Below are 20006 nucleotides of genomic sequence, written 5' to 3' on the forward strand. Positions count from 1 at the left end.
TTGAGACCCCCCTTTAGTTTTATCAAGATTTTTAATGTCTTATTTCATATGTAGCGGAGACGCATATATTTTTTATAATTATCTCGACGTATTTGCCGGGAATTTCAAACCAAATATTTTTCAAAATAAACCGAGGTAACTTACTCTGTGTCCTGTCAATTTCCCGTTTCACTTTTATGAACATTAATTAACCCGGACATTGCTTGTCACTTTGTTATACTTTTTAAATAACTTATTAGCCATAATTTACTGTATTTTCATGAAATTATTTAGAAATTCTTCTCGTGTGTAAATGACTGCTATTTAGAGAGGTTCCGAATGTCGTATCTCGGAATTTTACATAGGCTAAGCTTGATTCGACTTTTAGGAGTACGCCATTTTACGTTTTAATAACAAATAAGTAAAGGAAAATTTAATTGGTTTGATTTCTAAACTTAAATCCTATTGGATACTATTATGTCACTAAATTTAGGTGCTCTGGCACTATATATACAAACGTTTTACCCATTCAAATGGCTTAATCATTTAGAGAGCCACAGTCTGTTAAAGAGACTAACAAGGTAGGTGCATTTAAATGTAAGGGAGATAATTTTGTCCCATTTACTTAATTTTTACCTTTTTTTGGCTTCGCCACACCTCGGAAATAAAACCTGTTCATTTAATATGTAGGATTTAATATATAGATAGGAATAGGATGTAACTTTACGATTAAATAAGGGTTAAGATTATAATTTTGCAAATATAACTTAGGGGAATTTATTTAAGGGAATAATTTATTGTGAATATTGTATGTTGTTTTGTGTAGATATACTTGCGCAAATATATATGTTTTAGTGTAAATTAAAATATGAAAACTTTATCGTCTCACTGATTTAAGAAACAGAGACTCAGGTCCTAGAACCCGGAAGTAGTTGTTGTTATGTGGTCTTGTTATCTCTTGGTTTGACTTCGAATCTGTACTACTATATTGGTATATTGAATTTATTTCAAATATATGGGCATTACTTAGGCATCGTCGTTCAATGAATCCGTCGACATTAACGTACCAAACATAAAATCTAGTTCATATATCGAAACACAGATTGAAACCAACAAACATGATTGCCTCCGGTTACACATATATTTCAATCATTTTCAAAGTACAGTTTAAATGGCTTGATTTGCCAACTGATAATGTTAACCCCGGTAGCAGTGGGGATAAGGCTCTCGCTAACGATACAGATATCAATGCAATCAGACCGGGCAACGGTACAAGTCCCGTGCAACGACGGTTGATTTATATAAATAGACAATAACTATTTAGTGTCTTTACAGCTTTTACATTAATGCTAGCAAGACAAATCTTTGTTTGGCTTGCTTGCTTTGTTTGTATCAATGTTTGCTCAAGCATGGTAAAACAAACAAAGCAAGCAAGCCAAACAAAGATTTGTCTTGCTAGCATTAATGTAAAAGCTGTAAATATCAGCTGTATTTGTACGAGGCTAGGAAACAAGGTGTATGCGAGCTTTTAGCGAGCTATGACACCTGTTTCGAGCCGAGTACAAATGCAGCTGATATTAAAAGACACTAAACAGCTATTGTCTTTATCCTGCAATTAATTCCCTAAATTATTTGTGTTTTGAAAGACACAAAAACACATGTTTTGCATTTATTTACGATTTGAAATCCCTTGAGGCCCGTGTAGTAATACGATACAGTAATCACACATTCAGCTAAATAAGGGTTCGCAAAAAAGAATCTCGAATGGTCAACCATAATACATCGGTCAATGTGAATACTTATCTATTTTAAAATAACAACTAATTTCAAAAGTAAAAACAAATAACAAAACACTGTCCAATTTGAAACAGGAGTGTTCGAGTTGTCCTTCGCTTCAGACTCGACATTCACTAAACATGCATGCTGAAATTGACATAGTTGTGTTTGTTTCACAATCATACACATCCAAGTTTTGAAATCGATAGTTGTCATCGTAGAAAAGACTGCTATTCATGTGTGTATGATGTCAGAAAAATGGTGTGATTCTTATTGCTCTAAAGAAATGTTTGAAAACAAGCAAAACGTGTAAAAGTAATCGTTAATTCGCAATTAATACGTCATTGGAATGCCATTGCAATACACATTCTGAGGTAACGCAGGTTCATACAATACTCAGGCCGTGTTCACACCAAATTCCATGTACAGTAAACTTGTTTACAATTAGTTTAATGAACTGGACATTGGTTTCACATTAAATTTGTTCACATCTATACACCTTGTTTAATTACCTGTACATAAGATTTGTTCACATTTGTAAACTCTATGTCATTTAAATGTTCATTTCGTAGAATCGAATGAAACATTTTCGGACAATTTTTCTAGCAGTAAGGGAACGACCATTTGACTCTAAATAGGGGGGATGGAAATATTCCGAACCCCAATTGGATAAAGAAAACAATTCTGGTCCTACAGATGATAAAAAATATTCTGAATCAAGAGTTTCCCCATACATTATAGTGTTAAATGTTGAAGAAGAAAAATTGATTACCAGCATCGAAAAAAAACACCGGAATAAAACGTTTGCACGGCAAAATTCTGACTCAAATCAATAAACAAAATCCCCCCCTTTTTAAAGTTAAGTGGTTGCTTCTTTATGAAAGCCATTTTGATGATTTGCAGTAGTTTAAAGATACTAAAGATGTCTCGATTAAGCATTAGAAAACGTAGGCTGCAACAGCGTGCTTACAGACGAAGAAGAAGGATTGATATATTAGGGATCACTATATTTCTGTCTTTTCTGTTTGTTCAAATGGTATTTCTTCTCCAAGAAGTATTTGGCAAAGGGTGGGGGTAATGTTTTTTTTTTTACTTTTTAAGTGTAATTTCACGGATCCGAGATACTAGACAAACAATACATTTACCTCACACTTTTTAAGTAATTTTATGAGTGAATCGTTGTTAGAGTAAAGACCAGTGGCAAATATGTCTGTGTAAGTTAAGTCAATTCGGAAAGACTTTGATTTTCAAATGAATTATGTGTTCAGCAATGATGCTGCTTTGGGTCTTGATAAGGGCTTAATAAAGCTACGTTAAGTTTTATTTCTAAACAAAACAAATAAATATATCAAGTTGAGACAAATATTTCTGTAAAGGACTTCATAAATAATTGCTATAAATATCAATTTTATTAAAAAATCGTTTCTTCCTTAAATATGCACGGTGAAACTAATGTTTTAAATGCCTAGTTTTGTTTACACTTAATCTACACAAGGCCCACATCGAGTATCGACTGCATGTAGACAAAACATGATTTACACTTCATAAAATTGAGAATGGAAATGGGGAATGTGCCAAAGAGACAACAACCCGACCATAGAAAAAAACAACAGCAGAATGTCACCAACAAGTCTTAAATATAGCGAGAAATTCCCGCACCCGGAGGCGTCCTTCAGCTGGCCCCTAAACAAATATATACTAGTTCAGTGATAATGAACGCCATACTAATTTCCAAATTGTACACAAGAAACTAAAATTAAAATAATACAAGACTTACAAAGGCCAGAGGCTCCTGACTTGGGACAGGCGCAAAAATGCGGCGGGGTTAAACATGTTTGTGAGATCTCAACCCTCCCCCTATACCTCTAGCCAATGTAGAAAAGTAAACGCATAACAATACGTACATTAAAATTCAGTTCAAGAGAAGTCCGAGTCTGATGTCAGAAGATGTAACCAAAGAAAATTAATGGGAACGTAGTTTTGTTTAGTTTACATGTGAGTTACACTTACACAACACCGAGTTTAGGTCAATGTGAACACGACCTCAGTCCGGCAGTGGGCGGAGCTCTAAAGCGATATCTGTATAGTATACAGATACTGCATAGCGATATCTGTTGGGCTGTATCTGTATAGTAGAACACCCAATTGCAGGATAATATTAAATAACTTAACTTAACTTAACTTCGGTTGATTATTGACTTTTGTCTCTCTAGTGTCGTAAAATTTTAAGTTTCTGGTCGGTATAGCATTAGTCCGGGGAACAAATGATTTTACACTTGCTCAAATACCAAAACATTCAGATATTTCTACGTCTTTTGCTGTTTTAATTGACAAATTCGGGATAGAACTGACAATCTTATGAATGTTTACATTAATGTAATATATATATATTTTAAATAATATAAAAAACATACAGGAACAAATTTATTGTCAAATTTTAGAAAGGCACCTTATTATTACTAAACAAACAACCCAATAATTAACAAAAATAAAAATTTAAAAAGTTGGATAAATGGGAAGACACCGTTATATATTTTAGTATCATTTCAGTTATTCTGTATAATCCCTGACGTTTTTTCTAATGATTATACATAATCCCTGAAAATTGTAGTGGTTATATATAATCCCTAAACTAACCAGTGATGATACATAATCCCTGAAAATTTTAGGGATTCTACATAATCCCTGATTATACTAATTCATTGTAACATATATAAAATTAAGTCCTGGTATCTATGATGAGTTTATTTACAAAACAGTGGCGGATCCAGAAATTTTTGTAAAAGGGGGGGGGGCTGCTTCAGTCACGCTTCAGTGATTCCCTATAGAATCAATCAAATTTTTCACACGAAAGAGAGGGGGCGGGCTCCCAGCCCCCTCTGATTCCGCCTATGCAAAATTCATTGATTACAAAAAGAAGAAGATGTGGTATAATTGCCATGTTGAGACAACTCTCCACAAGAGACCAAAAAGACACAGAAATTAACAACTATAGGTCACCGTACCGCCTTCAACAACGAACAAAACCCATACCACATAATCAGCTTTAAAAGGCCCGAAATGACAATGTAAAACAATTCAATCAAGAAAACTAGAGCCTTATTTATGTACAAACAATGAACGAAAAACAAATATGTAACACATTTAAACAAACGACAACTACTGAATTACAGGCTCCTTTCTTAAATGTTCATAACATACTAAATGTATTTTCATATTGAAATTGATAGAAAACCAAAAATTGGGATTTTTGGAAATTAACGGAGGAGGGATAAAATACAAGAATGTGTCCAAAGTACACGGATGCCCCACTCGCATTATCATTTTCAATGTTCAATGGACCGTGAAATTGGATAAAAAAATCTTATTTGGCCTTTAGAGTAAATTGATCAACCAAAAGGGAACATGTGTACTAAGTTTCAAGTTGATTGGACTTAAACTTCATTGAAAACTACCTTGACCAAAAACTTTAACCTGAAACTCACACTTTTAATTTCTATGTTCAGTGGACCATGAAAATGGGGTCAAAAGATTAATTTTGTTTTAAAATAAGAAAGATCATATCATAAGGAACATGTGTACTAAGTTTCAAGTTGATTGGACTTTAGCTTCTTTAAAAACTACCTTGACCAAAAACTTTAACCTGAAATGGGACGGACGGACGAACAGACCAGAAAACATAATGCCCCTCTACTATACTAGGTGGGGCATAAAAATACATTTTCCTGTCCCCAATAACCTATGATACTTTTGCTGAAATTCTCCAGTCATTCAATATTTTACAAAATTCTTCCAACAACACTTAACATACTTTAAACTACGCTCTGAATGCCTGCGATTTCGCGGGTGTGTTCTAGTATATATTATTTTAACAGGCTTCAACTTATGAAGTAAATTATACATTAAATCAAACATGGTTATTTTGTTATTTTGTCTACATAACTTTATGATTTATCAGTCTTTATCTTTATTTATGATAAAAAAAAGAGGATTTTTCATTTCCTATTTTTATCCATGTTTAGATACATGGTGATGTTCCCTTGTCAACTTCTTCTGGTGTTTATATCTATCTCAACTTGTTCGATTCGCTCTTGTATGCACATGTAACAACGTATCTGATGTTAACGAAAGAAATCTGTATTACTGAAAAGTTATAACACTAGGGTTTTCGATATCTCAAACAAGTTAAAACATTTACTAAATTTACTATCACCGATACAAGGACATCATATAAATCAACATTCAGTCATGTTATACGTACAGGTAGTCAACATGGTGGATATTATCCGTAATACTTCAACGGAACTAAAGTGAGTGGAAATGTGAAGAGAAATATCTCAAGATTTAAAACAGGCAAACGAGTATCCGAGTACTAAAAATGTACTCGAGTACTCGGCCTTCCAAGCGAGTACCCGAGTACTCGGCCTTCCAAGCGAGTACCCGAGTACTCGAGTACTCGTTGCCATCCCTAAAAAAAACCATGCTAAACAGTAAAGTAATATTCATAAAGACAAATAAAAGAATACTATAACACGTTATTAAAATGATAAACAACGTCAGTACCTAAAATCTATACTTCAAGACCATCGTGTATTAATCGTGAAGTTGATACGGAATATGTATCAACAAGGTCTTTGCACCATCCGGAGAACGTTTTTAGGAAAAGGACGAGACGTTCTTTGACATACCCCTGGTTCATCAACTTTCTGCTCAGACACTAGTAACGTAATCACAGGATGGAAAAGATGAACAAAAAACAAAACTTTTCTTATACTTTGTATGAATTGCCGATAACGTGACCAATTATACTGGTGTTTAAAATTCAAAGTTTTGAATTCTGTGGGTTCTTTAATATGCTGAATCTAAGAGTATATTTTGGGTTTCTTGCCCCATTTGAGTCAACAATGATTTTTGTTTTATATCATCAAGAATTTGATATACCTAATCTAACAGAGTATATAGATTTTGTTTTAGGTTTAGGCCATTTTTTCAAATTGGTCCATGATTGGGTCCTATAACGGTCCAAAATAAAAATTAGTTTGAGATGAACCAAAATTGAATACTTTGGGTTCTTCGATATGTTGCATCTAAACATGTATAAACAATTGATTCAATCCAGTTAAAATTGTGTTCCAAAATAAAATTTTGTTTGATCTCAACACAAATTTAATATATTGGGTCCTTTGAAACGGTGAACCTTATCGTGTGTTTAGATTTTGGACCAGTAACAAATTGTCCACATTGCGGTGCAAAATGTGTTTGATTTCATCAAAAGTTGAATTATAAAGGTTATTTGACATGCTGATTCAATCATGTTTTCTAATATTGGACCATAATAGGTAAATGTCTTAAAAACCAGGTGATGAAAAATCTTTAAAATGAACATACATAGTAGATCAATACAAACAAAACATGTTTCCAAATAACTTACATTGTACACAAATTTATATCACGTATATTGAGTACGTAAATATGCACGTTTATTGAGTACGTAAATATGCAGATGACTAACACATTTACCGGTAAAATATAGTAATATGGTTGCCTGCACAACTCATGCTCATTAGAAAATACGAATCGTTGCAGGACGGAGCCTGCTTTCCTCCTACTGTACGATATCATCAGAAAAGAATATGTGCACCACTGTTATACACATATAGATGTCAGTACTTCGGTACTTTTATTAGATCGTGTTATGTGTTTCAGCCTTGCCTTTTAAATGGAAATGTGCAATTTTTCAAATTATATATAATGATATATAAACGACATGATGGTTTATCCCAATGTTGTACTAAATGTTTTTTTGTCTTTAGAGGTCAATCTATCAAAAACCAAGGTTTATATTTTATTACCTAACCTGGTAAATATAGTTAAAAGAAAATTTCTCTTTTAAGACAGATATAGTGTATTTGTTAACAGTTTTTTAAAAGTATTTACTATGCATAAATTATACATTCCGATGACTTTAAACGCAAGGTAAAGATGAATTATACAAGAAATAACTAAAAGCTCTATTTAGATTTCAACGATATATTTCTTCTTCCAATCCAAGTATTTCGACTCAATTACGACCACATATTTAGAACCTTTTAGAATTTTTGGCAGATCAATTACATGTATATTCAAAACTAGCTCTGCAGCATGCCAGGAACAAAATGAACATTTATTTCAATACATTTATAGGAATGGTTTTTATGTGATTTTTTTTATTGTTTTTATAAAAATACAATTCGAGGTATCTGAGGTATATTTGAACTATCATTTTAATTGTAGATAAAAAGTCATCTAGCTTGGTAGATTCCCGTTTTATTTTATAGTGATGTTATCATTATGAAATATTACTATTAATATCGAAAGCTGGTATTCATCCTTTCATTAAATTTCTAAAAAGCTGAATATTCAAAATTCAGATGTTAAGCAAAATTTGAAAAAGTAAAAATCAATTGGGAACAAAAATTAAAGAATAAAAAGTACTAAACTAGAACTTCATTTACTTATTTCAAACCAAAACCTTGTTTTCTTTAAGAAATTTATCCATCTTTATACAACTTCGATCATAATAGAAAGAGTCAAACATGAAACATTATATATAGAAAGAAGTCAGGTCTTTGTAAACATGTACTTATGTTTTGTTTTAAGATTAAAGATGAACCGCAATTTATTAATAGTTTCAGATCTCTCAAATGAGGCAAAAATAGTTTTTGGTTAACTACTGTACTAATACAAATTGTGTGTACTTCAATATTTAGAAGTTTATGTTATTAAATGTCTAGATGTAAGTCGAAATGTAAAAAATGATGATTATTGTAACTTTATTGCTGTGGCTCTGTCTGAAATAAGATTTACATGCTGTATCATGTTAATCAGCAAGAGATATTTTAAAAGTATTTAACATATGATTATAATTCTTTGAATCTCTTATGTTTTATTTCAACGTGGAAACATTTTAGAAACATATAGTGCTATTTTTGTGTGTATAAGACTATCATGCTTCCAAACTAACAAGTTATATATAAGTTGTATTCACGTCGCCATAGTCCAACATAAGAGTACACATGTGGCTGACTTTTCTCCTCACCTTTGCCATTCTTTGTCATTTAATCCATGGATATGATTTTAGTTGATATGATTTCGTATTAGATATGTATAATAACTTCAAGTCAATTATGAACTTTTATGTCAAATGTTTTATTTGTATTTTATGATTTTGAATAAATGACCAATTACTTTTATTCGTCAATCTAGTTTTTATATCATATAGAAAAAAAAACTAAGACTCTGTCAAGTTTATACATAAGTATGTTTAATATGGAACAAGCAGTATTTTGACTTTTACTCATAAGAGTATTTGCTGTAAAGTACATGCTCTCCATCAACTAAGATATTCATTGATTCTTTGTAATAAGACTTAAATGTAATAAATATGCCATATTTGATTACACATAGTAAAGGCTTATAAAAACGATGAAAATATGTGTGCTTACTCCAGTAGTTATCAATAACAATTCAAAAAAGAATCTTTGTTTAAATGTTTACCAATAATTTGTTAATGGTCAAGTTCGACCGCTTCATAGATTTGTTAAGCCGCTATGAATATACGTGTAACAGATGACAGTTAACGAGTTTGTTCAAATTGTCATGTCAACAATCCCGTCCTCGTTTTTGTCATACACTGTATTACGTACCACCAACTGCTTATTAGCACTGACTTTCATCTTAATTGACCTGAATATCACGAATATGAGCAACTAATGGAGTAGAAATTAAGTATTCCCTGGTTGATATTTGGGATGTTTCGTGTTCGTAGTTGGAGTTCATTCTGTGTATTATTGCCAGTTTTTTTCCATTAAGTTTTCAGATTTTTCGGTCATCGAATTGTGACCTTTTATGCACCAACTATTTATTTATTATGTTCGCCTTTGTTGTAATGTTAAACATTATTGTAATATGACTCAGTTAATGCAATAACAAAAAATATATACTTCTTAATTTAGTTGGAACGGTAGGGAAGACAATCCAGCGAAACTTATTAACATTTAACTGAAATCATCACGTTGTCTACTTTATTAGTTTACTACCCGTTTCTAGTTTAACATGTGGGGGAAATCCAGTAAAATGCAAACCAAAAAGGAATATCATCACATTTGTCATTTCTTTTTCAGAGTAATAACATGTTCTTGTGTTGAATGAGAGAGGAGCATCTTTAGCCAGGAAAGTTTTTTGTCTGTACGTATTCACTATGAGAGCTTTGAAGATATATTACTGCACGCGACGAAAGCAAGTGCTTCTTTTGCTTTGTTTACTTTTTTTATATGGATTCAAGTTGCATATAGAAAACGGTGTTCAATTTAATTTCATTAATATAAATTCGAACGAGAAATGTGAAATTCCAAAAGTAAATCCTTTCGATGAATCGATATTGCCGTTCTTTTGGAAACCAAATCCTATTGTTTGTGCCAAAAACACTGAATTAGTTTATATTGATGACGATGAGATGATACATATAAACAAAAATCGAACAAAAGGAAAACATATTGAATGCTACTATCAAAGTGTGATTCGAAAACAACTAAGCGATGACGAAATTTTGTTTGGTACTTCAGTATGGTTCAATGTGTCACGTAGTGCTTTGATGGAATCTGATTTTGCAAAGGTAGTATGTGTCTTTGAAGGAAAAAATATCTATGAACGATTACATTACCATATAAAGAAAAAACAAAAATATTTTAAGTCAGATAAGGATAGCTTTAGTGTTCTGATATTTGGAGTAGACAGTATGTCAAGACTTGCTGCTATTCGCGAACTTCCCAAAACACTAACATATCTTGAACAAAAACTTGGCGCTTATGTTTTTAATGGTTATACAAAAGTAGGCCATAATTCATATCCTAACCTTATGGCATTTTTAACAGGAAATTATAGTGCACCATTCAACAAGAAAACGTTTTTTGACAATCAACCATTTGTCTGGAAGAAATTTTCAGAAAGAGGCGCAGCAACGATGTATTCTGAGGATTATCCTAGACTTTCAACGTTTAATTATGTAGCTCGTGGATTTAATGAATCTCCAGGGGATCATTACCTTCGACTATTTTATCTTGGGATAAATTCCGAGCGAATATACCAGTCAATAATCACTGAGATATTTATGACTTTAGAAAATAAAGATATTGCTCTAGGAGGTACATCCGCTCTTTGTTATGGCGATAGTCCGAAGCATGTCATTCAAATAAATTATTTTAAACGTTTTTTGAATAAGTACAAAAACAACAGGAAGTTTGCGATGTCCTGGTTGAACGAGATAGGACACGAGTTTTCGAACTTTCTGAAGTTAGGAGATGCTGATTTTTATAATTTTCTAGTCTTTTTGAAAGAAGGTGGCCACTTGAAAAGGTCTATTTTGTTTTTTATGAGTGACCATGGGACAATGATTGATAGGATAAGGAATACACCGATTGGTCGTATTGAAGCAAAACTGCCTTTCTTTTCCATAGTTCTGCCTACTATTTTGAAGAAAAAATATCCTCATATAGATCACAACTTACAAACTAATATCAATCGTCTGACGTCACCATTGGATCTCCATAAAACCTTAATTGATATAGCTACCAATAGTTACAACCCTCAACCAAAGGGTACTGAAGCAATTAAAAATTCGGGAATTAGTTTATTTAATGAAATTCCGAAAGACAGGACTTGTACCGATGCACTTATTCCCGAATCAAGCTGTGCCTGCTATACATCAGAAGCTATTCCTACAAATAATGCCGTTATTGAAAATATTACTAGTTCCGTCGTAGGAACCATTAACAATTATTTCAAACCTCATCGATCAAAGTGTGCTGTACTTATCTTGAAAAAGATTCATCAAGCAAAATTAATTCATTCTAATCTGAAACACTTAGAACCAGGGAAGAATAAAGCTATATGGCAATATTTGTACAAACCCAAGTTAGACAAAAAGCAACGTTATTTTATCATATTTGAAGTGATGCCAAGCGAGGGAATATTTGAAGTCACTACAGAGATCACTCAAACGAACAACTTTATTATCTTAGATAAAATAATCCGAGCAAATAGATACGGGAACCAGTCTGCTTGTATTGATGATAGGGATTTATAACCATATTGTTATTGTAAAGAAACAACACTAGAGGTACAGTCCTAACTTTTATAGTAAAAAATGACGGAGCTTTTAAAACAAAATGTCAAACATCATCAAGCACAAAACAATATAGCATGCCTTGAGATTTAAGTTAGAACTCCAAAAGATTGAGAGAGAAAAAATAAAAACCAGAAACCGTTGCTTAAGACTTGATTTAGAACTACAAAAAGACTGAAGAAAGAAGTAAGAATCATACATTGTCACTTGAGATCAAAGTAATAACTCCAAAAAAACTAAAAAAAGAAGAATAACAAACAGACACCGTCACTTTAGATAATAATAAGAACCATAAAGGGCTAATGTAGAAAATTACAAGCAGACAGCATCACTTGAGATCATAGTTAGAACTCCAAAAGACCATTGGAAAAGAACCAAAAGCTCTTTTCAATGATAACAATACCACTGCAACAAAAACACGTAGATAGGTTCTGCTAGAAAAGTCGATTAATATTAAGGGAAAGGTATTTGGAATGCCACTGTATTTAAAAGAGGGAACGCTGGATAGAAGAAAATTCGCCTTTAAAACAGTTAGCTACGTTACGGAACTTCAAAGTCAAAAATATTATGACAAAAACGTTTGCACACAGAAGGCAAAGGTACTAGGGGATAGAACAATTTTTGTAACCTTCACCCTAGTTTCCAAAATGAGTTATTTGTTTTGTTTTCTAATTATTTCAATCATTTTCTCGTTTTTCTGTATTATAAGAACATAAATATACTGCAAAGGGGAGCCGAAAGATACCAGAGGGACATTCAAACTCATAAATTGAAAAACAAAAACTGACAACGTTCCTGAGTACTCAGAAAGTGTTTCATAGTGATACTTTACTAGAGCTTCGACATTGAAGTTTAAGTATAATAGGCATTACCTGAAGACGAAAAAAAAACCTATTTGTAGTAAAGAATTTTGAAATAATAATAACAATAGTGTATATCATTTGTTTTTAAGATCCAGTTTAACAGTTAATTCTGTTTTTTTATCCATACCAATACATGTAATATATATATATAGTTTTTACTATCAATTTCAAGTTTACTATCTACAACGTTCACCAAAATAACCGCTATAGATAGTGAACTTTGATGTTGATTTGAGTTGTTTAATTTTCAGATGCTGTTCCATGTGCTAAATTGTGTTTACAGTTTTAAAAAATGGTACTTATTTGATATAAAATAGTTTTACAATTATAAAGATAAGATAATTTAGTAAATTATTCAAGAAATATTTACGGTTGTTATCTTCATTTCTGTCATTTGCATATAACATTGAGGAGAAATATTTCGGGACATGATTAGATCGCGAATATCACAATTGTTTTTCTCTGTTTTGTCTACTAATTGTAAAATGAGTCCGAACCGTACTTTTTATTTTAAAGGCTTCTAAGGAGAAGCATTAAAATTGCTTTTATATATGATAAAATGTTTGAATACAGAATAAGAAAATTATCAATTGGTTTTTGAGAAGACTTTAATAGCGTCTCAAACTGACAACGTCCCAAAAGTACGAAACTTGCAAGACATTGGTCTTGATTTGTCCAAATCATCAATGCGATAATTGCAAACTTTTAATAGACCTTTTCAATAATAAATTATTGTCTACACCTACAGTTTAGAACGAATACGACAGGTGAGATATGAGGGTGTTGTCCCAAAAATAAAATTGAAAAATATAAATGATCGCATATGATTATTTTGCTTCCCAACACATATATACAACGTGTATAAAAGCAATTGTTGTGTCCGTATCTTACTTTGTTCATTAAGTATTTGCTTATCAAAATTACACTTGTTTGTAAATTGACTATTAAAAAGGAAGGACTTCAATGTTTCATTTCTTTTAAACGCCAAGTTGGTAAATGAAAACAAAAACAAATCAGTACTTTTGTAGTAGATCTTTGTTTTATGTGTGCTGACTAGGATGGTACATGTTTCTACATGTCTATTAATTTTGACTTCGGATACATAAAAGAGGGACGAAAGATACCAGAGGGACAGTCAAACTCATAGATCGAAAACAAATTGACAACGCCATGACCAAAAATAAAAAGACAAACAGACAAATAATATATAGTACAGATGACACAACATAGAAAACTAAAGACTAAGCAACACGAACACAAACCCCACCAAAAACTGGGGGTGATCTCAGGTGCTTCGGAAGGGTAAGCAGATCCTGCTCCACATGTGGCACTCGTCGTGTTTCTTATGTATTACAAATCCGGTAAATAGTCTAATTCGGCAAGTCACATTCGTGAAAAGGGGAGGGTGTTGTAGTTACGACATAAGGAACATATATCCGATATCATCTGTGAAAAGGTTATTCCATAACGGTCAACCAACTTGTGATGGCGTCCGTAAAATTTACGAAGGGATGATTTCAACTTCCTCATTTGAAACTCTTGGTTTAATAGCTTCCTTGTGAGCAGCAATCCTCTATCAAGGAAATCATGATACGAAATACAAGCCCGGGAATATCGTATCAATTGGTGATATATACTCCGTATGTAGGCGCTGCTGGATGTTGCTACATAGAAATGGAAAGTTCACAATTGGGAAGCTGAAATCATCTCTTTTGTCGTAAAGTTTTGTTTTCAATCGATCCTCATTGTCAATTTCTAGATTTAAGTTTAGATATGAGGCAGAATTAACTGTATCTGTAGTATCCTTTATCTCTAGTTCGATGGGATAGATTCATTCAACATAGTAACCAAATTTCATATTATTTAGTGAGAGAACATCATATGTATAGCGGAACGTAAAGTTAAAGGATATTGCTAACTTCTTATCCTCCTTCTTAAGAAGTTCCTGTATAAAGTCAGCCTCATAATAATAACGAAACAAGTCGGCAGGAAGAGGGGCACAATTGGTTCCCATTGAAATTCCGACAGTCTGTTGAAAAACACGTCCTCCAAACGTAACAAATATGTTGTAAATCAAGAAATCAAGCATCTTGATGATATCAGTTTCAGAGAATTTTTTGTTTGAATCAGAGTGATTATTTACCAAGTATGATTTATCCCTCCCCAAGACAAGATACTTGTATCTACGTTCGTCATTCTTTTTTATGACACAAAGTAATACCAACTCTTTCAATTTGTCTTTTAGTTTTGAATGGGGAATACTTGTGTAAAGTGTAGAAAAGTTAAATGTTTTAATACTATTGCAAGATGAGAGAGTCTTATATTGTATGTACTCTAAAGGATCTTTGGTTTTTTTTAGTATCCACATCTGATTCACGCCACCTCTAGAATAGGTGGTTTCACAATAACGTTTCGTATTTTCGTGGATCACTTGGAAGACACATCAATATACCGTTGTTTGTAAGGACATTTATGTAGTTTAGGTATCCAATACAGTTATGGAAGATCCAGTTCTTCATCTTTGGTTAAAATTCAAAAGGAACATAGAACAGACCTATGATTATCCAGGATTTCCTCTTTGGTACGTGTCGTGAGGGTATATGTTGAGTTTCCAAGTGAATTGTCAATACGTATTCATTTATCAAGCAGTTTATGTAATGACATTTACACACAAAAACGATGTTGTTTGGGGCTTTATCTGCGGGGACAATAACATATTTGTCATGGAGGTAGGACAAGTGTTTTGCAACATTTTGAGTATTGATAGACCCATTTAGTTTTTTAATTCGGATTTGTATCAACGACTTCACAGCCTTAATCCATTCGAAAAGAGTATCTACGTCTTCTTTCTCGGGTTTTGCCCATTGCCTGGCATAATCCTCGACTGAATCCATCAGTATTTTGAAGTTGTATTTCCAATTGATTGATTTAAGGCTCACGATATTTCGGACCTTGTTATTTTGGATAGCGAATTTCGCGGGGAAGTGTTATTGACAATGTTGAGGTCTCCGGTAATAACGTGGCCAGCCAGATTATATGTGAATTGGGAACTAGCACAGGTGCAATCAGGAGGTTTAGACTTAAAGTCGTCAATGTTGAGATCCTGCAAAACGTGTTTGTAATTGAAAATTTAGTAGCAACTGGTTTGATATAGGTATAAGAAATTATTGGTACAGACTGATCTTTAACATAAGGAGGTATTTTCGACTGAAATAATGTATTATGAAGGATATTGCCTAAGTTAACGCCATCGCGACCTTTGTTGGCAAAGGAACGTTTAAGAAAAGATCTTTTCTCTTTTTCATCTTTTTAATGCGAACAGGTTTGAAAATTCTGTGACTTGCAATATCCGAAATGATAGCTGTAAGTTTGTATTGGTTTGAATGAGGGTTTGTAACAGTGGTTTCCAAACATAAATGGAACAGAGGATGAAGTTTTGAAAGGATTAGTGAATAAAGTTTCGTGCGAATGTGATGAATACCTAACGGCTTTTGTATAAATGGCTGCAAGTCATTTAAAGAGACATCATGCACAGTAGGTGATGTATAATGAAGATGACCATGACTGCGTCTACGTCGAGGAATAGAGTTGAAAATATTCATCACATTCACCGAGCTACAGAAAGGACTAGATAGAATATCTATATCATCAATTTTATCATTGCAACCATATGGTGTCGCAGTTCCCAATTGTCGAATCCAGTAGTCCTCTTTTTGTCTACGGAGAGGCGTTGCATGTTGAGGATTGTTAGTCTGGTGGTATATTTTTTCGATAATACGAACTGTCATAGAAGCGATATAATGATCAGGCTGATTAAAATGCTGGTACAGAATGTCGTTTGCATTGAGGTTGGTATCTGATCTATGGCCGCACATACGTTTGTTTAACCTTCCTTTCTTTTTTCCGACGTAAACCAATCCGCAAAGGATTCACTCTTACTCATTACTTCTTTTCGTTTTTATTTACCAGTTTGATGCTCAACTTGTAATAGATATTAAGCGACAATGCAATTTACATTTCGATAATTTTTAAATTATCCGGTTTTAGCTGGGCCGTCGCTGAACCTGCTCCCCGGCAACTATATGCCGTCGCCGACCAGAGAGAGGCGAAAGCTGATAAATTGCCTCGCTTATTTGTTGTACGACCAAAACAAACTTAAAACATAATAGCCCCCGTATTAGAATCTTTTTCGCGAGAATCAGCTGGAGTACAATAAATTCATAACAAAATAGATACAATCGGTTGAAGTCATAAAACTTCCGAATTCGATTTTACTACTCATACTCCAAAATCAACCAATCAAAATGTTGGATTTCATGTTTCGAGCATGATTTTGGTGCTCCGAGCACTGAGCAAAGTTTTATGACTTCAACTCCAAGACTAGCTTTTAAATGCTCTTCTGATTCAGATTCAAGTCGTAAGCTTTTTTTCGTTCTCTGGCTATACTCATCACTTCCACAGTAGAAAAGAAAATCACAAAATGCAGCATATAAAACAGACATTCAGTGTTATTGCATGGTCTGCATTTAAGTTAAAGATCGCCATATCGTCAACCAATAAAAGGAAGAAAACAAAATTTCCAAATGACAATTACTTGAAAACAGTAAGTGATAGACACACGCGGTCTTCAGTAATGATAACAGGACAATAGAACAAATCAAATAAAATACAGGGCGAGTCCCTGAAGGTCATCCCACCGCCTTCAATTTGAAAATGTGCTTTTATCTTGTAAACTGTTCCGATCCCCACAATTAAACCATATATATATACTTGTATGGGACAATTAAACAAATTTAATGAAAATTTGGGGGAATCCCCAATCAAGTGGCAAAATCAAAAGTTCAAACACATCAAACGAATGGATAACAACTGTCATATTCCTGCCTTGGTACAGGCATTTTCTGATGTAGAAAATGGTGGATTGAACCTGGTTTTATAGCTAGCTAAACCTCTCACTTGTATGACAGTCGCATCAAATTCCATTATATTGTCACCGATACGTGAACAAAACAAACAGACACAATAGGTAAAAATGTAAAAAAAAAAATAGGGGTACAGCAGTCAATATTGTGTTAATATCATCTTAATCACTATAAAAACAACAAATGTAACGAAGAAGCACAAAAAGGCATACATCAAATTTAACATCCTCACTTTGCTTATATTATACGATTTTATTTATCTATGTAAAATGCACCCACAACGGATGCAGTGTTTTAAGTACTGGTGTAAAATTGCGCGTTTGAAATTCGCACAGGTAGACATGAAATAATTTTGTCGTTCAAAGTATGACGGGATACATAAATACAGTCACGTAAAATAGATATAACAAAAACAGACTTAACAGTAAAAGTAATAATAATAAATAAAATAATAGTGTGGTTCAAGGTATGACGGAATACATAAGTACAGAGTCACGTCACACAAAAAAAGACATAACAGTAAAAATAATATTAATAGATAAAATAATTTTGTCATTCAAAGTATGACAACATACATAGGTATAGAGTCACATCATAAAATAATTTTGTCGTTCAAAGTATGATGGGATACATAAGCACAGAGTTACGTCAAAAGGATATCTCAAAAAAACAGACTTAACAGTAAAAGTAATATTAATAAGGACAAATAAAAGAATTATATAACACGTTATTAAGATGATAAACAACGTCAGTACGCAAAATCTATACTTCAAGACCAACGTGTATTATTTGTAAGTTGATACGGAATATTTATCAACAAGTTCTTGGTACCTTCCGATGAACTTTTTTAGAAAAAGGACGAGACGTTCTTTTACATACCCCTGGTTCATCAACTTTCTGCTCAGACATTGGTGACGTTTTGCAAAGTCTGAGTAGGAGCTGCAAGCTCTTGAATATCGAATAAGTTGGGAAATGTATATTCCATATGTAGGTGTTATATTCTAGAAATAAAGTTTAAGGACTTGTACAAGTTGTATATTGTTTTAGTCTCTGTTTATTTTATATAGATCAAGATACAGGTAGTTTTCTTTCCATTGATGTTCAAACTATAAAAATCCTGGCGTATATTTGTGAAATAAATCATGCAAGCCATTGATATGTGGAATTTTTCACATGGCCTGGATCGTTATATTCGAATTTATTCCGAACGTTACAATTTCATGTGCAAAAATATTTATCAAATATATAGCTTGTATTAATTATTTCGATTATAATAGAACTAATATGGTGATATAAAAAAAAAGCAGAAGCGCAGATAAATGTACCGTGTGTGTGGCTGTTCTATTTTGCTTCTATATGTAATGCTCATACAACGAAAAAATTGAGTATAACCAAGGGCGGATCCAGCCATGTTTAAAAGGGGGATTCCCAACCCAGGATAAAGAGAGGGTTCCAACTATATGTCCCCATTCAAATGCATTAATCGTTCCCCTGGACCCCTATATCCGCCACTTATAACTATCTGTATTCTACAAATATTCTGGTCAAATCATCAATATGTTACAATGCCATAGTACAGGATCTTCTAAGTGCGCTTCAAAATGCATCAACTTATTCTGTCAGATTGCATGCGTTACACAAAACAAATGTGAAACCTATTCCGTTGGGGTCGTCTTGCCTATTCTTTAGTTTTTTATATAGTGTGTTGCAGGTTTTGTATCTTTTTAGTTTTTTGCCATGTTTTTTTTCTGTCTTTCTTCCACTTTGAATTTTGATTCAACCTATCCTATCTTTTCTTATTACACCCCTTGTGAAGAGCGTTTATTTGGCTATGTGGAATGTCGCTAGTAAAAGAATTTGAGTCTGACACGGTCATTTCGATCTTAACATCATCTGAAAAGTCTGAATAATAAATTATTCAGTCATGTTCAGTCTTTCAATCAATGTTGTGCTAATCCACTGCGGTCAATTCAATACTGTCCAGACAAATCGCTAGCCGTCAATTCAGTACTATTCAGTAGCATTTCAGACAATTCAGTATGATGTTTAAGTGTAAAAATAGATAAAAACTACTGAACAGTCTGGAAATAGACTGAACCGATCTTCAATAACTGTTTATAAATACAAACTTTAAAATTTTGATTTAAATGGAACCTGAAAAGACAGCATATTCGTGGATGTTATGCTGTTGCAAAATACCTGGTTATAACTACTAGTACAGAACAAGTAATTATTAAGGGTATATTACAAATGGTTCAGCAGAGATTTTTTCACCATGCAACAACTATATTTTGGTATTGATTT

General features: G+C 33.0%; 1 protein-coding gene across 5 annotated transcripts in view; it reads left to right on the plus strand.

The window, feature by feature from the left end:
- Nucleotides 1-13744, plus strand: part of LOC139493413 (uncharacterized) — a 32052-nt gene extending 18308 nt beyond the window's left edge. For 4 of the 5 annotated variants that reach the window (XM_071281805.1, XM_071281807.1, XM_071281804.1 and 1 more), the window contains one exon: nucleotides 9918-13744. In XM_071281805.1, the coding sequence (XP_071137906.1) occupies nucleotides 9995-11878 (1884 nt within the window). In that variant the 5' untranslated portion in view covers nucleotides 9918-9994 and the 3' untranslated portion in view covers nucleotides 11879-13744. The remainder of the gene's footprint in view (nucleotides 1-9917) is intronic. The other variant, XR_011656998.1, reaches the window with a different exon arrangement.
- The last annotated feature ends 6262 nt before the right edge of the window (nucleotides 13745-20006 follow it).

The sequence above is a fragment of the Mytilus edulis genome, chromosome 10, assembly GCF_963676685.1.
Source record: "Mytilus edulis chromosome 10, xbMytEdul2.2, whole genome shotgun sequence".
Lineage (NCBI taxonomy): Eukaryota > Metazoa > Mollusca > Bivalvia > Mytilida > Mytilidae > Mytilus > Mytilus edulis.